At 27.6% G+C, this 21,638-nt stretch overlaps 2 protein-coding genes across 5 annotated transcripts in view; one reads left to right on the top strand and one right to left on the bottom strand.

The window, feature by feature from the left end:
* LOC132929794 (photoreceptor-specific nuclear receptor-like) overlaps positions 1–21,638 on the top strand; it is a 62,537-nt gene that overhangs the window by 11,869 nt on the left and 29,030 nt on the right. Inside the window, exons 1-2 of one of the 3 annotated variants that reach the window (XM_060995362.1) lie at positions 16,831–17,384; positions 19,576–19,709. In XM_060995362.1, the coding sequence (XP_060851345.1) occupies positions 19,583–19,709 (127 nt within the window). In that variant the 5' untranslated portion in view covers positions 16,831–17,384; positions 19,576–19,582. Of the gene's footprint in view, positions 1–16,830; positions 17,385–19,575; positions 19,710–21,638 lie in introns of those variants that run through there. The other 2 variants (XM_060995360.1, XM_060995361.1) reach the window with 2 other exon arrangements.
* Positions 5,475–12,307, bottom strand: LOC132930597 (thiamine transporter 2-like). Of its 2 annotated transcripts, XM_060996545.1 has the most exons (10): positions 12,257–12,307; positions 12,021–12,178; positions 10,349–10,519; positions 9,928–10,147; positions 9,034–9,164; positions 8,095–8,232; positions 7,917–7,998; positions 6,487–6,679; positions 6,124–6,265; positions 5,475–5,896 (listed from the first exon to the last, which is right to left on the bottom strand). In XM_060996545.1, exons 2-10 carry the CDS (start codon positions 12,147–12,149, stop codon positions 5,783–5,785), a joined length of 1,320 nt encoding a protein of 439 aa, XP_060852528.1. In that variant the 5' UTR covers positions 12,150–12,178; positions 12,257–12,307; the 3' UTR covers positions 5,475–5,782. The 2 variants fall into 2 exon arrangements, with proteins under 2 accessions (XP_060852528.1, XP_060852527.1); XM_060996544.1 differs by lacking the exon at positions 12,257–12,307 and having other exon boundaries at positions 12,021–12,250.

Below are 21,638 nucleotides of genomic sequence, written 5' to 3'. Positions count from 1 at the left end.
ACATATTTTCATATTTAATAAACTCGTTATCGACTATTAACGCAGTGATGAACGTTGTAGTTATACCAACGTCTCGCAGCCGTAATAACCTGTAGGATGAACACCTAAAAACATCAAACCACCCAATTTTAGGCAGCTATAACTCACTAACGGTTAAATAAAAAATAATGATTTTAACATTAAAATTCATAAAAAAAAAATACTTCTAATACTATTGTATGACATTTAAAATATAGTTTACCATTTGAAAATTAAAATTTGATAGTGGTTTCACTATAAAATAAAAAAAGAGAAAAAAATAAAAATTTCATACAGTTTGAGAAAAGCATAGTGCAAAATATTTTGAAAAAATAAAAATAAAAAAAAGTCAACACTTGACGTAATAATGAGCGTATAATGAAAAAAGAATCACGCTGTATGGTAAATTAAATATAATGTATATAATTAGACTTTACATGTTTTAACATTATAAAATTAATAATAATTTGTCCATTTATTTATTTTATTTGAATTCTATACAATGAATACTAACTAGTTTGGTTTTATTAAATTGCAGAAATACAAATAGATTTTATTTTATTTTTATTTTTTTATGTTATATTGTTGTTGGTGATTGATATAATCAATTGCTTTAAATTGATTATATTTTATATCACTGTGTGTTTATTGAGCCCTCTTTTGTATTGTGTATTTGAATAATAAAATTTTATCACCGATATTACAATGGCGATATTATTTAAATTCAAATTGAAGTTATGAAGGGGTACGAGACTGTATAAAATGCACAACGTCAACGTGTGACAAACTGCAGTTTAAGCCTAAGGGTTTTTATAATTTATTCATCTAATGTAGATACACAAGCTCGATTTTAAAATGTTTCGACGTTAATATTCTATTAAATGTTTAATGTGTATATTATACACTATTTCACTATAAAGTTAACAATTTAGGTACTATACACGCTTTTAAGATTGCTCATACATTTTTATATTGTATACTACAGTACTACACGTTATAATATTAAAGTTATAGTTATCGATTTATTAAAATTGGTTTTATTCATTTCACACCGCACATATAGTAAAACTTTTAATATAATAAAAATACTTATACCTATCAAACATCGATGTGATTTATATTTTGTTATATTTTCATGTACCTATCAATGTAGATGTATTCTACTATACTTATTATTTCTAATAATTTTTTCAAAACATTTTATGTTTCTATCTATAGGTATATAATTAAGTGTCATTAGTACATATTATGTAATTATAGTAGGTATATGATATAGAGGTAACAATATTTTTTATAATTATTCGTTTTGAATAAAAAATGTCATTCCACTTCTTTACAGTAAACACAATAACAGAAAAAATAAACATAAAATATATTTTTTTAAATTATTCATATATTGAAATTCAATTTTACAAAAAATAAGAATCACGATTTGCTTATAGTATATATTAATATGGCCACTTTCCTTAGAGGATCGATCGTAAGTATTTGGTATATGGCTCTCGAGTTCTTGTATCTGCTATCGGAGTTTGGAATCCAACTCTATAGATAGTGTATCAATTTACCCAGACTATGCCGTATATAGTCTATACCGTTCAAAAAATTATCACTAGCCTCTTCCCCGTGACCCACGAGTGTTGGTATTCTGAGCATATTTTAAGACGAGTCGATGGTTATATATGGTTTGTGGTTTATTTTCCACAATAAGAGCAATAATCTCAATAAAACGATTCTGTACACGTTCAATTCGTGCGATCGATATCTATTATTTTGTTTATAGACTTTGTATGCGACACGATTATTTAATTTCAACAAATGTTATTACACGAAATAACCGAATAAGTATGATGTATTGTATCACTAATTTAAACTATCCGTTCAAAATATTTAAAAGTTATAATGATCGATTTGAAATGATTGATTTCAGCTGATAATGTTTAATGTCGTCATAATGTGCACATAATCCATAAACTTCAAATGCCAACGCGGGTAGAGTAGGATTTAAAAATACCGGCCTACCTATATATGCTTATAGAAGCATAGAATATAACGGTGTTAAAATCGTCCGGCGACGCGAGGTGCCGTGGTTGTTTTCCGTTCGAGCCGTCGTGCACCGGGCGGTGGTGGGGTAAGTTTGTTTATATAGACACAGTATATATATATATATATGAACTGTGTACAGGGTTTATCGGGTCGGCTTGACTTGATTGTATATAAAGTATAGGCGTATATATATACAAATAATAAAGTGATTATATATATATATATATATACATTATATATGTGATGTTCAATATATAAACCGACGCTATGGGAGTAGTAGGGGTGTGGGGCTCCTCAACCGACTAAACCACCCCTTCACCGTCACGAATTGCGTCGAATATAATACATATATACGTTCGACGGAATCGCCCTGCAGTATACGCCGGTCAAACGAACGTGAAGCTTTTATTGGCGACGGGGCGCGGGCCAGCGTATGGCGGGAAGAAGCATGAAGGCGAGGGAGTGTTTGATCGCGCCGCCGCCGCTACCGTGCAGGACCCGGTCGATCGTCGGAAAACGGAAGTTAAAGGGGATCCCGGATAATGCGGGCTGCTGGGGCCCCAGGAAAATCCGGGAAAGCGTTCGTCGTATGTACATAATAAACATATATATATATATATATATGTATATAGTTTATACACATAAATGTATATATATATATAAATATACGTACCAATGGTGGGGCGCCAATCGCTGTGGAGTACCGGTGGCTTGTATTTATGTATATGTGTGTGCGTGTGTGTGTGTGTACGTTATATATATATATATATATGTAATACGCTTGTTCGTCGTTTCGCCGCGGCTTTGGCGGCGACGGGCCGGGCGATTCGTAATGTTTAATTATCGATTTTACACCAGTTCGCTGTCGTTCTCACTTCGTCTCATTATATGCAATGTTATACCGCCGATATGCGCGAAAATGACAAAAATAACAAACACATCCGATTTAACGCAGCATGAATACACAAAATTATTATATAGAGATGATAAATAGTCTATAAACACCCAATAGTATAGGTATGTTGAGTTCGGTATTAAAATATATTAGATATACTGATATACATGATGATTCGGCAAGCATGATTCATCGGCCATCCCAGTTTTTCATTTAATAACGAATATTTATTCAATTTCTGATTTCTAGAATTTTCAAATCAAGACAATCATATTTTCAAAATTCCGAGATTTTTTGTACTGCTTAAGTATATATGCTTGAGCATTGGGAAGTTGATTGTATCCTGTAGCGACACAAACTTCTATTTTTAAAATGACATTACCTCTTTTTACTATAAGTTAATTAGTGGATAATTTTTCTGAAAATATTGAAATCTATCTGCAAAATCAAAATTCGAACGAGAAGTTTTTAATTTATTTAAGTTTGCGTACCTACTAAAGATATCCATATGATAATGGTTTTGGGAGGTGTGAGTTTATGGTAAATTGAAAACTTTAGTTATTATATTAATCTATGAACCTAATTTAAATATTTATAATATTATGTGAATACGGTTCAAGTTTAATAAAATACAATAGTACATCTATTTTATATTTTTGGAATATCATTTTTAAGAACTATTATCTATACAATTAGATTATTTCGAAATTATTTAAAATATATAACATGTTACATTACAAAAAAGTTTGTTTCCCAAAGTCTAAGTAGCTTATCTGCAGTTGTAGTTTAATATGTACTTTATTGAACTATATAATTCTTTATTCGTATAAGTTTAATAGTACATTAGTATAGGTACTCCGTACTCGTATAGTCGTATATCAATCAATACATACAAAATATTATCAATATCACTGTTGCAGATTGCATACAATTAGTAGATATAATTACATGGTGTTATTTTTATTTCTACATAATAATAATATGTTGAATTAATATCATAGTCTGTAGGTATACAAGTAAACAAATTGTCGATGTATTAAAATGATTTATAATTAAAAATTCATAAAGATACATTAAATTTATAATTATAAATTATAATTATTAGTCTCATACTCTCATACATAAACAATAAAGTTGTTACAAATAATTAAACAAAGAATAAAACTATATTATATTGTCATATTTTTGTTTGTAAAACATTATAGGAAAGGTTAGGTTAGATAGTTTAAATAACCAACAATAATTTATCTTAGGTATAAAAATTACTCAAAATGTACAATATAGTGATTGTCCATTTTATGAAATGGATGTCCGATGTCCGATGTTTTTTGATCACGATCTGGACAAATTTGCTATCTGCAGGTACATTCAGTATCAGTACATAATATATGAAAATATTGATTCCAATAAGTGGATGTGACATACATAAAACATGTACCACGCTACTTAATAATTTATCATTTTGTAGTCTATACAATTGTTGTAAAATTTCCAGGTTTAAATGAAATTATTATTTATTATATATTATTACATTTTACCTTTATCGTAGGCGCGTGTATGTTTACAGTTCGTCGATCCGTGAACTGAGCTTGACGAGTTTTATTAATATTTTATTATTTATTTTAATTAATGTATAATATATATCAACAGCAATTAAAAGTTCAACTTATAGAATTTTATTTTATTTGTTAAAATGCTTGAAAATTATTTTACATTTTAACTATACATTATTATATACATTATTTTATATTATTTGAGTATTTGAACTAATTTTATAAGAAAGTAAAGTAATGTACTTATTTTCGGAAAAACTCGGATACATTTGGATATTTTGTCTGTGGATATTTTGACCGATTACCGTCTGTAGGTACGCAAAAACCCAACACGACTGTTTCCCGAAACTTTTTATATACCTAAGTACGCGTATGGTTCATATTTGCATCGAGTTGTGGAACGCTAAATTGTTTTGACAGTCAGTTATTCACGGTCTGTATGGTTCCATTGTTGTTTCTTCCTCATACGAAACCTACCTACCCATGTTATTATATTATTGAGGATTAAGCTAAAAAATATAATAAAAGGGCGCCGTGTAGAACAATTATAATTACTACGAAACAACCAAGTTTGTTTTTGACATATTTATCCGTTAGCCTATATATGATATATGCACGTACAACTGCTATAGGTACACATACAAAAAAAATATATTACATTTGAAAATGAAAACATTAAGTTTTAAATCAATACCTATATTTACATACTTTAATGCCATTCCTTCGGTGGTGCTTATGTAAATATGAACTTTGTTTTTCAAAATTCGAATTCATCCCACTGGTATAAATTATAATGTTACAATTACATTTTGGTTATATAATTAATGACGAGAGGTATGGCAATTGAAGTTTTCTATTGATAAAATTATTCATATTTTAAGCTGCATAACAGCTATAAATTAACGATTCGGTTTATTATACACTTTTTATCTTACATTTTGAGATGCTTATATATTATACAGGTATTATATAATTATAACATTTTTTATTATTGACGTAATATTTTATAACAATAAAACATAAATATTAAAGAGTTAAGTCTTAATTAAATGTACAATATAAAAACTAATAAAAGTAAGTAAGTGAATACATTTAATTAGTTCTCAATTTCAGTATTTCACAAAATAATTCTTGAGATTGGTAACTGACTAATGACTATTTGCTGAGATCTAAATAAATGGATCAATGTTCAAATATAAATATAAACCAATTCTTAATTATTAAAGTAATGTATATGGTGCAAATGATTTGTGATGAGTAATATTGTTGACTATTAATTTATATCGTAGACCGGACAACTGTTATTCAGTCTTTTATTGAATGATATCACACACGGTATCAAATAAATTATCCCAAGAAAAATATATAAACCACCGTAGAATAAAACCTGAAAATATATTATTTATTATTTCTTAATTGTATTAATATCATAAACTCGACGTTAAAATTGTTTTAATGTTTTACTGTCTTACCAATTTTTCAATTTTTTTAGATCAAAATATCAGATAAACAAAATATCAATATTTTTCATACAATTAAATTGATTTTAAAAATTGTCAAAATGTATAATATATTGAATAGGGAATAAATTGTATTTAGTTATTTACTACGTACCTGTTCAGGTACATCAATTTTAAATAAATTGCCACGGATAAACATTTCTTTATAACACAATAACAGTATCAGTGAGATGAATGAATTGAAACCCAATACAAGTGCATAACAATTATTTTTCAGCTGTTTGGCTACTTCAGACCTATTAAAATAAAAATTTAAGTAGAAGAAATATATAATAATAATTTATTACTGGTTGAATTCGTGTTCGACTTTTAAATATTTAATTATATATATTACATATTAAGATTACACCATTTGAACTTAGCATTGTATAATATGATAGACGATAGTTGGTAGTATTGTAATACTTTTTTCAGATACTTATTTATGTTTTCAAAACATAAAATGCTTTTTACTTACAATGATGTTACAAACATTGCTTGGATTAGTGCTCCAAATAATATGTACGACAGTTGGATTGATAACATATTTTGATGAAAATAACAAGATAGTACGCATATGCCTAGAATCGAGGACCCAGATCCTATGAACGCATTACCATTTAATTCCCAATTCACACGTTTTACGCCGATCTTGTATGAACTGATGGCTCCTGTGCACAAATTTGTAAAACTAAATTTCGAAAACATATATATTATTCGTAAAATTATAAGATCAGCAACAGGGATCCCATATACATGTAATATGTATTATGTATATGTATAAGTATAATATTATTATTTTGATCATTTATATAATTATACATCATTATTATACAATTGGCAAATTATAAGTTAGCAAACTGCATGTGTCTAATTTTCTGCAGTATAGTGTAACGTCCAACACCCCGCTTAAGTCAATTTTTAAAAAAAACATTCATTATTTATCATATTGTTTAAGATTCTAAGTAGATGAGCAATAAATGTAGTTGATTTACAATGATGAGTGTCTTTTTAATTTTTTTTATACGATTAAGAAATTAAAAAAAAAAAATTCTATCTTCGACTTTGAGGTTTCTGATTCCAAATTAGGTGACCCTCCATAAGGTGAAGGAAAAATTCCCAGTACTTGAAAAAAATTAATAAGAAAAACTAAGAAAAATAGCGGAATATGTGATTATTTACGCTGCAACAACTATTATAGACAACGCATAAAATCGAGCTCGTGTATTGTATATATTGTGTATTCGTGTATAATAATAAAGGTATTAAATTATAATATTAATTGTATATATATTATATATATATATAGTTCTTCATAATGCCATGCACGCAGAAAAAAATATTTACAAAATAAATTTGGGTGACGAAAATGCGTAATTTGGTATAATTATATTTTAGTGAGGTTTAATACAACTATATACCTACTGACATTAACTATATAAAATTATGGTTAGAAATTTAGTAGTTGTACCAATAAAATATAGTCGGCATGATTAAATTACATTTAGGTACAACACAATTAAATGGTTAAATAACCTATAAGACTTATAATTGATATTATTTAGTACTATTTACTATAATAATACTAGTTGATGTAACTAAAACTGGTGTTTGCATATGTCAGAAGCTAAACGTCTAGCCCGTTTAGGCATTATCACAATATTATTCAGTTGGAATAATTATAAAATAAAGTTGTTATTGTTGTTAATATTATTGTGGTATTCATATTTCCATAGAATTTATGTATAAATAAATTATATATTTTGATATATATTGATCGAAGGAGTACCTAATAATAATATAATAATACTATATGAACTGACCTTCAATTTTTAAATATTAGATACTAAATAGTTTATATCCTTATTTTATTTTTAATAAAAATACTATAATATCGTATTTACGAACCAACAAATACGGTCAAGGACTCGACTATACCATTAGCTTGCTCATTTTCACCTAATTTGTGAGTTACACTTGAAATTTTTATCTGTAATTATACAAATTGTTAAATATTAATACAATATAAATGAATTACACATACAATTGCATTATACTTAATATATTTTTATAATGTATGACTTACCGTCATATAGCCGACTAAAGCCAAACAGTACCAAATGGACCATTTTAAAACGATTAAGTTTTTATAAGATTCGTTAAAGTCTCTCCACAATTTTGATATAGATTCGGCTGCAGAAGATTTAGATTGAAGAGATTTTTTCTAAAATATTATTTGTTTAAGTATAAATTATAGTTTATCTTATTACTTGAAATTATTTATTATAAGATAATTTAAAATTTAAAAACAACCAATTGATAAGAATATGGGATGCTTATTGTCTGATGTTATGAGCGTAGGTCTATAATTTATGTAAAGGGGAATAATTAATGAAATTTAGAACTTGAAATTACTTGTTGTTCATTAATAAATTATGTAAAAAATGTATTTTTTATCTAATCATAATTTATTAGGTACTATATGGTACCTATATAGTATATATATGTTAATCATAATATGAAAATTGATTATTAAGCAAAATATAATTATCATGGTAAAATTTGATGGAAATTGATTATTTAGATGAACGTGTTATTGTATATGGGTTATATATATTATATATTGGTATATTTTTACAATAAAAAAAATAAAACAATAAAAAAAAAAGAAACCTTACAATTTACTTTATCAATATTGAATGGTATAAATCATAATTAATCTTATTGTCAATTGTCATAATAATAACATTATATTGGCTCACATTTTTATTTCTATTTTTATATTCGCATTTCCCCTCCCTAATAATACAAAAACCGCAGTTTATCCCAAGTCTTTCTATTATAAATATTCGCGTTCAATATTCCGATAGCTGAAGTGGAGCAAAATAATTTTCAATTTTTCCTGCTCAAATAATGGAATAAAATTCGTAAAATATTTTTGTCCATAATAACAGCCGGTCGCTATCAGATGAAATATATCAAAGCAAAAGAATGTATTATAACACAAATACGTTTAATGGTTTACTTTTAAATTGTGTTGTTCGTTGTTATTATCCGAAATAAATTCTGCTATAGGCGTTGTAGCATCATCATTATTATAACTGTTCCGTTTTACCGATGACAAAAATGACGCCCAGACAAATGCGAAAACCACACCTAGAATACAGCAAATACATAGGATGTTGAACGATTTGTCACTATTTTAATTTATTTATTGTAATAAGTACTTATAGGTAATTAAAATAAAAATAAACATTAATGCATTTGTAGTAAATTTGACCAAAAATCTATAACTTTAAAACTATCTATGCCTTAATGCCTTAAGCTTACAAATTGGATAAAATGGATAAAATTGATAATTAAAATGTATTGCCAACACAAAAGATGAGTAAATATGGCTTGAACTACAATCATATTTTGTAAAATATTAGATTTCTAAAAAATGTGGTAGAAAAAATTATTTGATAATTCATAGTGCTGTATCCTTATGTATATAGTGTACAAAATATTTTAAAACCATTGGATGTAATGATAAATAAAAATCGAGGGTACATTTAATAAATTTAATAATTTTTTAATGATACATTAATATAGTTAATAGATATCGGAAACGATTTCATATTCACGGAATATATTTTTTGTAATTAATAACTCTATAAAATAGTTTTAGACTATGGAGCTTTAATGCTATTGATAGTAAAATTAATCTGAAAATGAATATAAATTTCTGTTTGTGCGTTTAACTATTCTTACAGTAGTAGATATTTATATTAAATCAACAGACATCTAAGAACTTATGCATTGCTGGTATTATAATAATTGTAATAATTAATATCTATTATTAAAAATTATTATTAAATAACATTATACATAATATAAAACCATTTAGAAGTATACATATAGTTGCACATATACTCACTTCCCAATGTGTAACACGGTAATTCTTTAACATAATCCTTTCCGTAAATAACCACTAATACCTGAGCAAATACTAACGAACCACATTTGCCCATCAACATTGCAGTCCTAGCTAATCCCGATGTTGCCTGATAATATCTTTTGTCCTGTACCCTAGCGAATAAATAACTGAAGTAGACTACTTCGTACGATTTGAAGAACGCCATACATAGTTCGACTAACTGTAAGAAAACAGAAAACTTAAAGCGTTCGAGAGACAAATAATAAAATTGTTTAATAACAATTGGCCACATTTTAAATTATAGGCATATTATTTTTACGTTTATATAAGTATATAAAATATAGGTACATTTATAACTTATAATGTTAAATATTTCGTATAATATATATTATAAATCATACAAGAATCATACTTAACTTACTTTTAACTGGATGAAATTAGGTAGTATAACAAGATTTGAATAGGCAATAATTCCACAGAAGACATTGAATAAGATAACTGGTTTGTAAAGTAAATTATCTGTTATCATCATAATTACCGAAACAGCCAATATGTTGAAATAGTCTTCAAAACGCATCAACTCATTTGTCGCCTAAAGTAAAGAATATGTAAGAATTATTATTGTTGTAAATAAGTCAAATTTTAAAAACTTGTCTATTATAATATTATTAATATTGTTTATAACTGTTTTTATTAGTCACTTATTATTATAAGATCAAAATAATATGACACAATAATGACAACAGTGTAATTAATAATTATATTTATATTTTATAATGGTTAATGATTAAAAAATTGAATATTTGTAAGAATTAAGATATTATAACTTTTATGCAATATTCCAATGTATTTGAAATTACGTATTAATTTTTATCAAATTCAGAAATGTTAAAATGCTTTTATTCAATTATAATATTTAATAGGTACTATAATACTTATTTTAATCTACGAGCTACCTACCTGTTCAGTGCACCTTATTTTTAAGTATTTTTGTATTTTTAATGGTTTATATATAAAGTATAAATCTAACCTATTATAATTTACATTACTATGCTTTATAATCATTAAATGAAGATGTTGATTAGCTGTTTGTTGGTATATCATGTTATGAATATAACTTAAAATATTCAAAAATCCCTTTGTGAAAATTAAAAAAATATAATTGCATATTATTTATGAATATATTAAATTATAGCTTTCACAACCTATCAGTGTAATCAGTAAATAATAATAAGTTAATATTTATTAAAAACCTTGTACAACATCTACGGTCTAAAGAATATTTTTAATGGGTTTACCTACCGTCTATTTATTGATATGTAAATACATGTTGCCCAATATTGCGTTCCTATATTAAATTTAATTATTTCAGTAACTATAGTAATTTGATTTGCTCTTGAAGAAACATATCACTACAAGAAATATGTACATTCAAAATTAGAAATAATAGATACATAAAATATAATAGGTTGGAAACTACTCGTTTGAATTTAGATTTGAATCTATTAAAATGTAAAAAAAAAATGCTGAAAGATCCAGCGTATAAAGGTGATTCTCATTTGAAAAATAAAAGTTTGTATCGCCACAGGAAACAAAATTAAATGGCATATCAATCTCGTTTTAAAAAAAAATATGGTCTTTAAATATATTAGAAATTGATAACTCCCCATATCCAACACAAGCTAAGCTTAAAGGAGATACGTCAATCATAAATTGTTAATTTATTAATATCTATTTTGTAATAATATGTTTAATTTTCTTAATAAAAAAAATTAAAAATTCTAAAAATCAAATTTTGAATAACTGCATCATTATAGTTAGCAAATTAGCTCACATATTAAACTCGTGTCTCGTATATTTAATAGAGTAAGTTTTTATATGAAAATTATTATTGAACAGTTTATAAACCTATATAATTTTTTTATACATTATTTTTATTTTTTATTTTTGTATTCTACTGTTCATTTTAATACTTTATAATTTATTATGATTTTTTTCTTAAAAATACAATTTACTAGGTTAATTGGTTATAATTTATAACTGTAGTTAGAATAAATATTACTCAATATCACAATATTGATTTATTTAAGTACCTTTATATCTGTAACGTTTACTCCTTGACCGCGGGCGAGATAGCTAGTCATAAAATAATCCAAGGGTCGAAATTCTATAGCAAATGCGAATATTACCACTAGGGCAATAATTGTTGTCCAACCACGCATTTCAAAGATATTTAGTATCACATTTATTCCTAAAAAAACGGAAAAATAATTATGATTGTACCGCTTTCAGTTATCATTAAGACATTAACTATATTAGTACTACATACTGCATAGTGGCTTAGGTGAATGACTAGTCTAGAAGATAGAATATTTACTTTCGCATTTGTTTATAAATATGGAGAGTGGAAATGTGCTACCAACCGGTTTATAAAACCAGTAAAATAAATTAATTTTACGTTTTATATTGTAAACATTACATAAATGCATACCATAATATAAATGGGTAATTTGAATTTCTTTATTTAAGAATATCGCGTTTTATTTGGTATGAGAAATCTGATGAAAATAAAGAAACAAATACTCGTACGTTGGACACAAAATTAGCTTATTTAAAAGCTTGGATGCCAGGAAAGCTAGACGATTGTAAGCGTTGTTATTTTTTTTAAATGTAGGTACCTATATACGGTCGCATCCACAATGGCCATGTAAATTTACTTTAAATTGTATTTTAAAAAAAATTTCAGAATTGCGTGCTTACTAGATTTTTAAATGTAATAATATTTTATTGTTAATTATTATAATAAATTATAAGTATAATTTGCTACACTAATAAACTGTTACCCTAGGCGGTAATATGTGTATCAGTACGCTTACGAAACAATGAAAATAAATTCTTATAATATGATGTGTTACTGTATTAGCGTTTTTATATTTATATTTTGATAAAATGCGTGATATTGGATATTTGGGATTATATTAAGTTTAGGAAGACTTAAGGTTTTTATTCCGTGTAAAATGATAATATAATGTAGTCACAAACTGTAGTATTATTATTTATCATACGCCTTTCTGAATACATATTTGTATGCGATGATTTCAGATATAAATAAAGTGAAAGAAGTTATAAAGTACTCCTATAGTAAAAAGTAGCTCTTAAATTAATATTTAATACTATAGTATTTATACAATATATATGCAAATAAAAGTTATATTAAAAAGCCATTACATCATTTAATTTGTTTAGCTTAATATTAGTTTATAAATCATCGTATATAAAAGATTATACTTACAAATATATAATATATATTAAATTGTATAGTATACGACTACAGCTTTAATAACTCATCATATAAGTGTATAGTATCTAGATATAGTTATAATAATATTGATGTAACGATACTATATTTATTTGTCTGTGCGAAATTTGTTGCAAATTAGATTTAAAATAATCACTTCAAAAAAAAAATCGACCAGACTAAATAGGGGTGCCTACTTCACCTACGCTTGGTATGATACTATGATCATGTTTTCGTAGGCTGATAGTGACTGACCGAAAACTAATAAAAATGTCACAGTTCAAGAATATGTGGTCTGTGGACCATGGTTGCCGAATATATACTGCGGTTGAGGTGACAGACTTTATACAGTAGTCCAAGCGCAATGTAAACATATTTGATCTATTATTATTATTTATTATAAATTTATCTACGTCGTGAATCGAAGCGTCCGTGAGGTTAACGCGAAAAACTATTACACTGCCATCGTTTCCGTGTAACGTGTAAATCGTGTGTGATGGTTAGGTGGTTAATTATGACTAGAATCACATGGTATAGGTACGTGGAACATAAAAATAGTGGATTATTGTACATTATAATGTGATATTGGTTATTTTTTAAATGATAACTATTATAAATGGTAGATATTAAGATGGTGGCTAGTATTGTCTTTGGCTCTTTGCTACAAGCCGTTTATTTCTACATCCCCAATACATTTCTCAATTATACCTACTCAATCAAACCGTTTTTTTTATTGCCATTCTTAAGCGTGTTGGCACTCCTGGAAATTCTCCAGGGCAATCACGGAGAAATTCTCGTTCGTCATGTTCCTAGGAATTGTTCATTCCTTAAAGTGCTATGCAGTGTAATCACAATAATCACATATTCACATTCATTGCTCAAGGATTACGAGGGTGGCGCAAACAAGTAACATGCACATCAGTCACCACATATTAGGCATCTGCAGGCGAGGTACCTTTACGACCGTTATTTAAAATTTACTGTAGTAGCATATAATAACAATGTGTTTAGAAGTTTATAAAATCAGGAAAAATTTTAAATTGGCGTAATTTCTTAAATTATTAAATTCAAGAAAAAAATATATTTAAATAAAATGGTATCTATACTTAAAGTATAACTAAGTACATTGTAAGAACTTATTAAAAATGAGTATTTCAATTAATATATAATTCAAGTATACAAACAGACAGATAAGCGAAAGGTTTCAGCATTGATTATAGAATAGTGTATTGGTTTTAGCCCACTTCCTCAGTAACGAACCAGTCCAATTACCCACATTCAGCGATCTAAAATAAATTGGCAAATAATAATTATTAAAATGTTCTCATAAAATATATCAGTATCTACTTTAAAAATATCATACCTTAGTATTTTATTGGAATCCCAGAATTGTTTCAATATTTTTAAGTAATAAGAAAATGTAAAACTATATAGCAAGTTAGTACAATACAGGACAGTCAAACGGTTTATTTTATTCTTTTGATTTTTCACAAACTAGTAATTACAATTTTTTCCAAGATAAATATAATATTATATCAGTTGACAATATTATTAGTCAGTAACGTTATTCTAGAAAGTAAAATGATTTTACTTTTAATCTTTTCCTCGCGGACTAAAAACTATTGCGACGTTGCCAAATATAATATATATTGTACTTTGTTTTTATTTTTGGAATATTAGGGCGGGGTTTTTGTTATAATAGTATAATATTTACTGCTGAATTCAAAAATTATGCCTATTAATTCACTTGATTGACATAATAATTATTATTTAATCATATATTAATATTATCATCTAAATAAGAGGCTCGCCCAAATAAAATATGAAGCTATATTATGTACATACAAATAAATACCTATCTTTTAATAAAAGTTATAACAAAAATGGCAACCAATTGGTAGTTACATTTTAAAGTTATTTGAAAATTATACGAGTATAACTACCATTACAAGTTATACAAGTTCCAAATCTGACTAGATTTTATAATTGTAATACATGTAACCGATTTTACTGCTCAATACTGCATATATTATTATTAGCAAGTTAAAAATGGAATTGATTTAAATAATTTTTTTTTGGCATCCCTGCGATTTGAGTTCCACGTTGCTGAGTGCTGTAGAATAGTAATTAGTAGCATAACAGTCCAGTCGTGCTCTGAATGAACGTGCTTAGAAAATCACCAAAAAAGCATGCACCTATAATCTATATACGACATTGTATTATAGGTTAGGATGCCCGTTAGGGGACCAAATACGTACAATTTATAATTATTTAATCAATTTCAATAAACTATACTGCTACAATAAATCCACACAAACATAGCGTATACCTATACCTATACCAGCCTTAAAAAAAGAGCTACTTAGGCGATTGCTCCTCCTCCTTCTCCCCTAAATACGTATTTGAGAGTTTCTTTTGTACGCTGTATGGACGATTTCCATGCATTAGAATTATTGTTTGTATACGCCACTAAAGTATAACGTCATAGAAAATTTGAGTTCCATATGAAAGTCGTTCATTCAACGCATAAATTAGACTGGTGGTGCAGTGAATATTAATATCCGTATAGATCTCCATAATCAAGGGCGGATGCTCATGACAAGGAATGAGTGTGTCATATCCCCTTCTTGGCTTATTTTTGTCTATTGATTTATAATAATTTATTGGTTTATTTTTATTTTTTTTTATTTTATTAACGAAAATATATAATCTATACAAAGTGGCACAATAAGCATATGTGAAGAAAATAGAAAACAAATAACATATACGATAAATTGTTTAAGAAGTCACATATTATAGTACTATAGTAGTAACAATTAACTCGAAGAAAAATTTATTTTTAAAATAAAATTCATGTTTTCAATATTTTTTCTTTGTTGTTTTTAATTTTTCATATAAATTATTTGATTGATAACGATCAAATATATATTATAAAGAAATTAAAACATACTTATCGCCATGAGATGATTTACGCCAAGATGATACCTAATAATAAGTAATGACATACGAATAATATTATTTACAAGACGTTCCCTTTATATATGATTTTTATGATATATTATTTATAATTAACCAACACCTCCAGGTAAATATGAGAGTATAATATATATAATTTTTTTTTTGTCATAACGTGGTCTGAGAATAGACAAAAATCCATATCCCCCCCTTCAAAAAATCTGAGTGCTGCAGCACAGATAGAGTAGGAACGAAATACGAGAGAGAGTAAAACGGTAAAGGATGAAGACGCGACGTGAAGAGAAAAAGTGGAGTGGGTTATGTGTGGGTCGTGGGTGGCGGTGCGCTCGCGGCGGCGGTGTCGGTTCAATACTCGGTAATCAAATTGTCGTGCACGGGGGCGCCGTGTCGGAGAGCTTAACTATTAACCCGCGCGGCGTCGGGCCGCTAAACAATAAACATGGCGACCGTGGCGCGCCGTAGCCGGGCGGGCGGTTGCGAACCGGTGCGCACGCGCCCGGCGCACTATTTCATTTCTAACTCTTTCCGGTTGGTCCCAGCCGCACACCGCCCCGGACACCCGGCCGCCAACCCGGGGGTTGTGACAGTCGGCCGACCAAGATTAAGCCTCTCCGGGTCGAACCTCAACCCCCGAGCCAAGCACCATCGGCCGACGCCACCGCCGCGCCACCACCCGCGCCGCCACCGCCCTATATACACCGCCGCCGCAGCCGCCCTCCGTTACGCCGCCGCGACTTTTACCGGCCCGACGAGTTAAGCTCCGAGTCCCGGGGCATAAGCCAAACGCGAACCGGATACGTCACTCGTACATAATACACGCAACAATCCGATTATTTTACGCGCGCGCCGCTCACGATATTTTTTACGTTTTTTGAGTTTTTGTTGTTTTACCTATCTTCGCGTCTTCTCATCGGTTTTCCTGGATTTAAAGAACCGTGATTTCCGATTTAATGTATAATATTATACACTTATCTACCGTACAACCCACGCGCTACTTCGGCAGTGTATGATACATACAATAAATTGGAAACCTTTACGTATTTTTTAAAGGTGCCAGTTTTCCATATTTTTTACGAACTCGTTTGTTGCACATAATATCTTATAATAAATTATCGTATTTACATTTCAATATTATATTATTATATCGTTCCGATCACGATATTTGTATATATTATTAAATAAGGTAAGTCATATTTTCTTAATCCATATTCATTATTGCCTATACTATTTATTATTTATTTTATTTCATATAACTTGTATACGCGAATACGCGATTAAAAATGTATTTACACGTAGTTTATTTATAATGATTTTATGTTCTACGCCCACTATAACTGCATTTTATTTATGAATATTGATTGAATATTCCCATTAAAATACTTACAAATTTAAAAAAAAATTCAAGTTTTTTGTACTTGAATGTATAGTATAGTCAGGCACTTATACGCGATATTTAAAACGTTTGTTAATATAATAAAAAAAAAAAAAAAATGTTTTGTACGGTTTAGTTGGTACAAAATTTTGTTTCAAAGGGATGGTTTCAACTGTATTGCTTCGAAATATTATATTATGAAATATTTATTTTATATTATCATTTATCAGTCTTCATACTTCATATATATTATAGTATAAGTATATTAGTATTATTAAATTTAACTATAATACTAATTACTATGAAATACAAAAATAGTTATACCTATTAATTAATTTTAAGCAAATATAAAAATAATAAAATATTTCACTTATTAACAGATATTTAAGTTTCATAATATCCTGTATACACATAATAAATAATAGGATCTTGTAATGAGCGTACTCATAAGTACGTAAGTAGTAATCATAAATTAGAAAATAGTTTGCAATGCAAATTTATTATTAATTTTAACTAATGAATTATAACATTTTTGTAATATCATTTGATATCTACTCGAATAACGTATGATTAGTAATAATTATCATGATGTACTCAATAATCGAAAAAATATTTCGAATTCTCTATTTACTAAAACAAAAATGTATAATTAAATTGTATTATATAAATTATTAATCAACAATCAACATATTGTATAATATAGGTATCTACATTTTTTAAAACCAATTTAATTACTAAAATATTTAATATTTGCCTAAATTCCATTTTTATAAAAATATTGATATTTGTTTGGAATTATTACTTTTAAAATAACAATAATAAAAAAAACCAAACATATGGTCTTTTCAAAAATAAAGTCTGATTCATCTTATTTTTCAAACTACAATGAAAAATCTTACAACTATAGGCACTTCTTTAAATTAGATATTATTAAAACTATTTAAAATAATCAAATGCATATGAAATAAATAGAAAGAGACTATCACACGAAATAATTAATTGTACTCCTTCTGGCTCCTACCCCGTAAACGTACATACAAAAATATAAACAACTATTTTTTTTTTATCTTTAGACACAATTAAATTTGACCCATAAATTATAATACAAAGTAATTTATTAATACTTATTGTTCTGTGTTCAGTATTGTACGCTGACTACACTACACTACTATAACTTGTAATACTAGAGTATAAAATATATTAGTGTATTTGTAATTGAATTTATAAAGATTTGAAAGTTGAGAAAATATTTTTAAAATTATTTACGTTACTATTAATTTGTTAAACTGCTAAGAGTCTAATATCAACATAATATACGTATTATGTAATACGCGTTTTATTTTATTATAAAACCTTAAAAAAATGTGATCAAAAGATCAGTTTTTCTTCATATAATGACGTCACTTATTTATATATTCATATAAAATTTAAATTGTCAACTTCATTGTGCCAATGTAGTATATAGGATTTAATGATAGTAACAAAAAAAAAAATACGCCATTACATTTTTTTGTACGTGACCAGCCCCCAGCCATAAAAGCAACCCTAATTTAAGACCAATGTATTTTAAAATAATAAGTTGTTTCTATAACCACTATAGTATTTTTTATTTTACTATAGAAATATGTAAAGGCAATATTAATATTTATTTATAATTTCAATGCCTTAAGAGTGCAGTGTAAAATTGTATGAATAAACAACAGATAAAGGTAATTGAAATCAAGAGAATAAATTGAGCTATGCAATAATTTATAGACAAACGATTTATATCGAATTCTCTTTATCTATCTAAAATCGATTTAATTAATACAGCACCTTCACACCAAAACGAAGAGATTCTTGAATATATATTAAAATATATAGTCATCATAATTGTTGTTAGGTAGGTACTAATAAGTAATAGCAATGTTGAATGTATTAACTATAATGAATTATATTACCATGTTATTAAATAATAATGATGTGCCTATTATTCATTTTTACTTTTTATATTTAATTTCAGATTTAAAATGAACCTAACCACAACTGATTCAGATCGGTCATTTATTTCAATACAACAATCTGCACAACCCATTTTCTCATTATCTGATCCAAGAATGGGTAGTATTCATTTAAATGCTGAAAGTGAAAATCGAGGTAAAGTCATTTTATTATTTTAGATTAATAATAAATAAAATATTTACAAAACAAATTATTAGATTTTTTAGATCAATATATTTTAAAATATCATGCATTATTTGAAACTGCAATTTAAATACGATGAATTATAAAACAGATTTAAATAAATATACAGTATAGTAATAATAACAATATTATTTATTACAGAAAAATAAATTCCACTGTCAAAATAAAATAAAAATTACAGTTAATACTTATGCCATACTTGAACGTTATTTTTTCGTCATTACATTTTTATATTATGAAAGAATATATTTATTCAATAACAAAAACAAACAGAGATGGGTTCTACGATTTTTTAATTTTTGTATCTGTCATCACGTTTTGGAGTAGTAATAATGCTTCGATTTTTGATTTCAGCCCCTCTTTGAATAGGAAAGTCCATCTAGTTGGTACTTGGCCGGGGGAGGGGGTGGTCAAAAGTAAAAAATTTCCAGTAGTTTTCAAAAGCATCGGGAAAAACCCTAAAAAAATAACGGGAAAACGGGAATTTTTATGCATTTTCAAATCGGTTTTTCGATTTTGCTGTAACTCAAAAACAAATCATTGTAAATTCTTGAAATTTTCACCAAATGTGTATATTATGGTTATCTATTTACGATTAAATTTTCATATTTTGACCGTTTTTAAGCTACTTATAGACAATTGAAATGTTCGACTTTTCTAAGTTTTTTTTCTTAAAATGCCGATAAAAAAAATTTGGCTATCCAAAAAATTTTTAAAACTAATACAAGATTTATTATAAGTTTTACTTATCGTAGTAAAAAAAAAAAATTCAAAAAATTTTGAAGTTGAAAATTCATAAAATTTTTGGAATTCATATTTAAGGTTCAAAAATCTTATACAAGGTTATCTATAAGTTTTCCTTCAAGTAACTGTAAAAAAAAATTCCAGCGTCAATATAGAAAACATTTTAAGAGCGTATGAAATTTAATTTTTTACGAAACCGCGTAAAATATAACGATATATTACAATTTGAATATAGGTAATAATATAATGTATCCAACTAATTATCATTGACTGACAAACCATCTCCGTTCAGAATCGTTTTTCGTATACAATGATACCCGTCATTGCATTCAAATTTAACACATCCATTATAGTGACCTACTCTCCATCTTTACTATACAGCAGAGCGATACCCACTTGCCCACTTTTTAAATATAATAATAAAAATATAGTTAGTAGTTATACTTATTAGTTATTTACCATTTTTTGCAACTATTATTTAGTTATTATTAATTATTATACGCGAATTTTTGTTACGATGTATACCGTGTATAATTTATAATCAACATAGTAATTATTTGTAGACTTGTAGTAGTGAAAAAAATCATGTCCAATAATATATGATGTAGTAAAACAATATAATAAAAGAAAAGTAGGTAGTTATATACACGATACCAATGGTATACTATAGTGTTTGTGAATGCAGTGAACTCAATCTGCATTACTCATTGTTAAACAAGACTGATGCAGACGGCAGAAGAAACTTTAAATAGCGACGGAAGATTGGAATAAATGAGTGTTGGGGCCCGCGGTGTATTCCCCTGGAGCTTAGAAACTCCCGGCGGCAGTGGCGGCGGTGGCGGCCGCCGTGCGTATTGCAGGAACGGGGCGAAGAAGAGGAATAAATCTGTTGCTAAATGGGAATACGCATCCTGGTGCGTGCTGTCGCCCCACTCCCCTCACCAACAATCCCTCGTTCGCCAAAGTCAAGACCTTCGTGCATGCCGGAGATAGAAAAAAAAACATTTCCCTCGGAATATAGTTTTGCAATTTGTCCGATTTCATTAGCATTTCTAACGGATTCGTGTGCGGAGGGTGACAAAAAAAAATATAAAAATAAATAATCCCTCCCCTCGCCACCGTTACGCGTATACTTAC

This window comes from Rhopalosiphum padi, chromosome 4, assembly GCF_020882245.1.
Source record: "Rhopalosiphum padi isolate XX-2018 chromosome 4, ASM2088224v1, whole genome shotgun sequence".
Classification (NCBI taxonomy): domain Eukaryota; kingdom Metazoa; phylum Arthropoda; class Insecta; order Hemiptera; family Aphididae; genus Rhopalosiphum; species Rhopalosiphum padi.
This window is presented reverse-complemented; position numbering and strand designations above follow the sequence as displayed.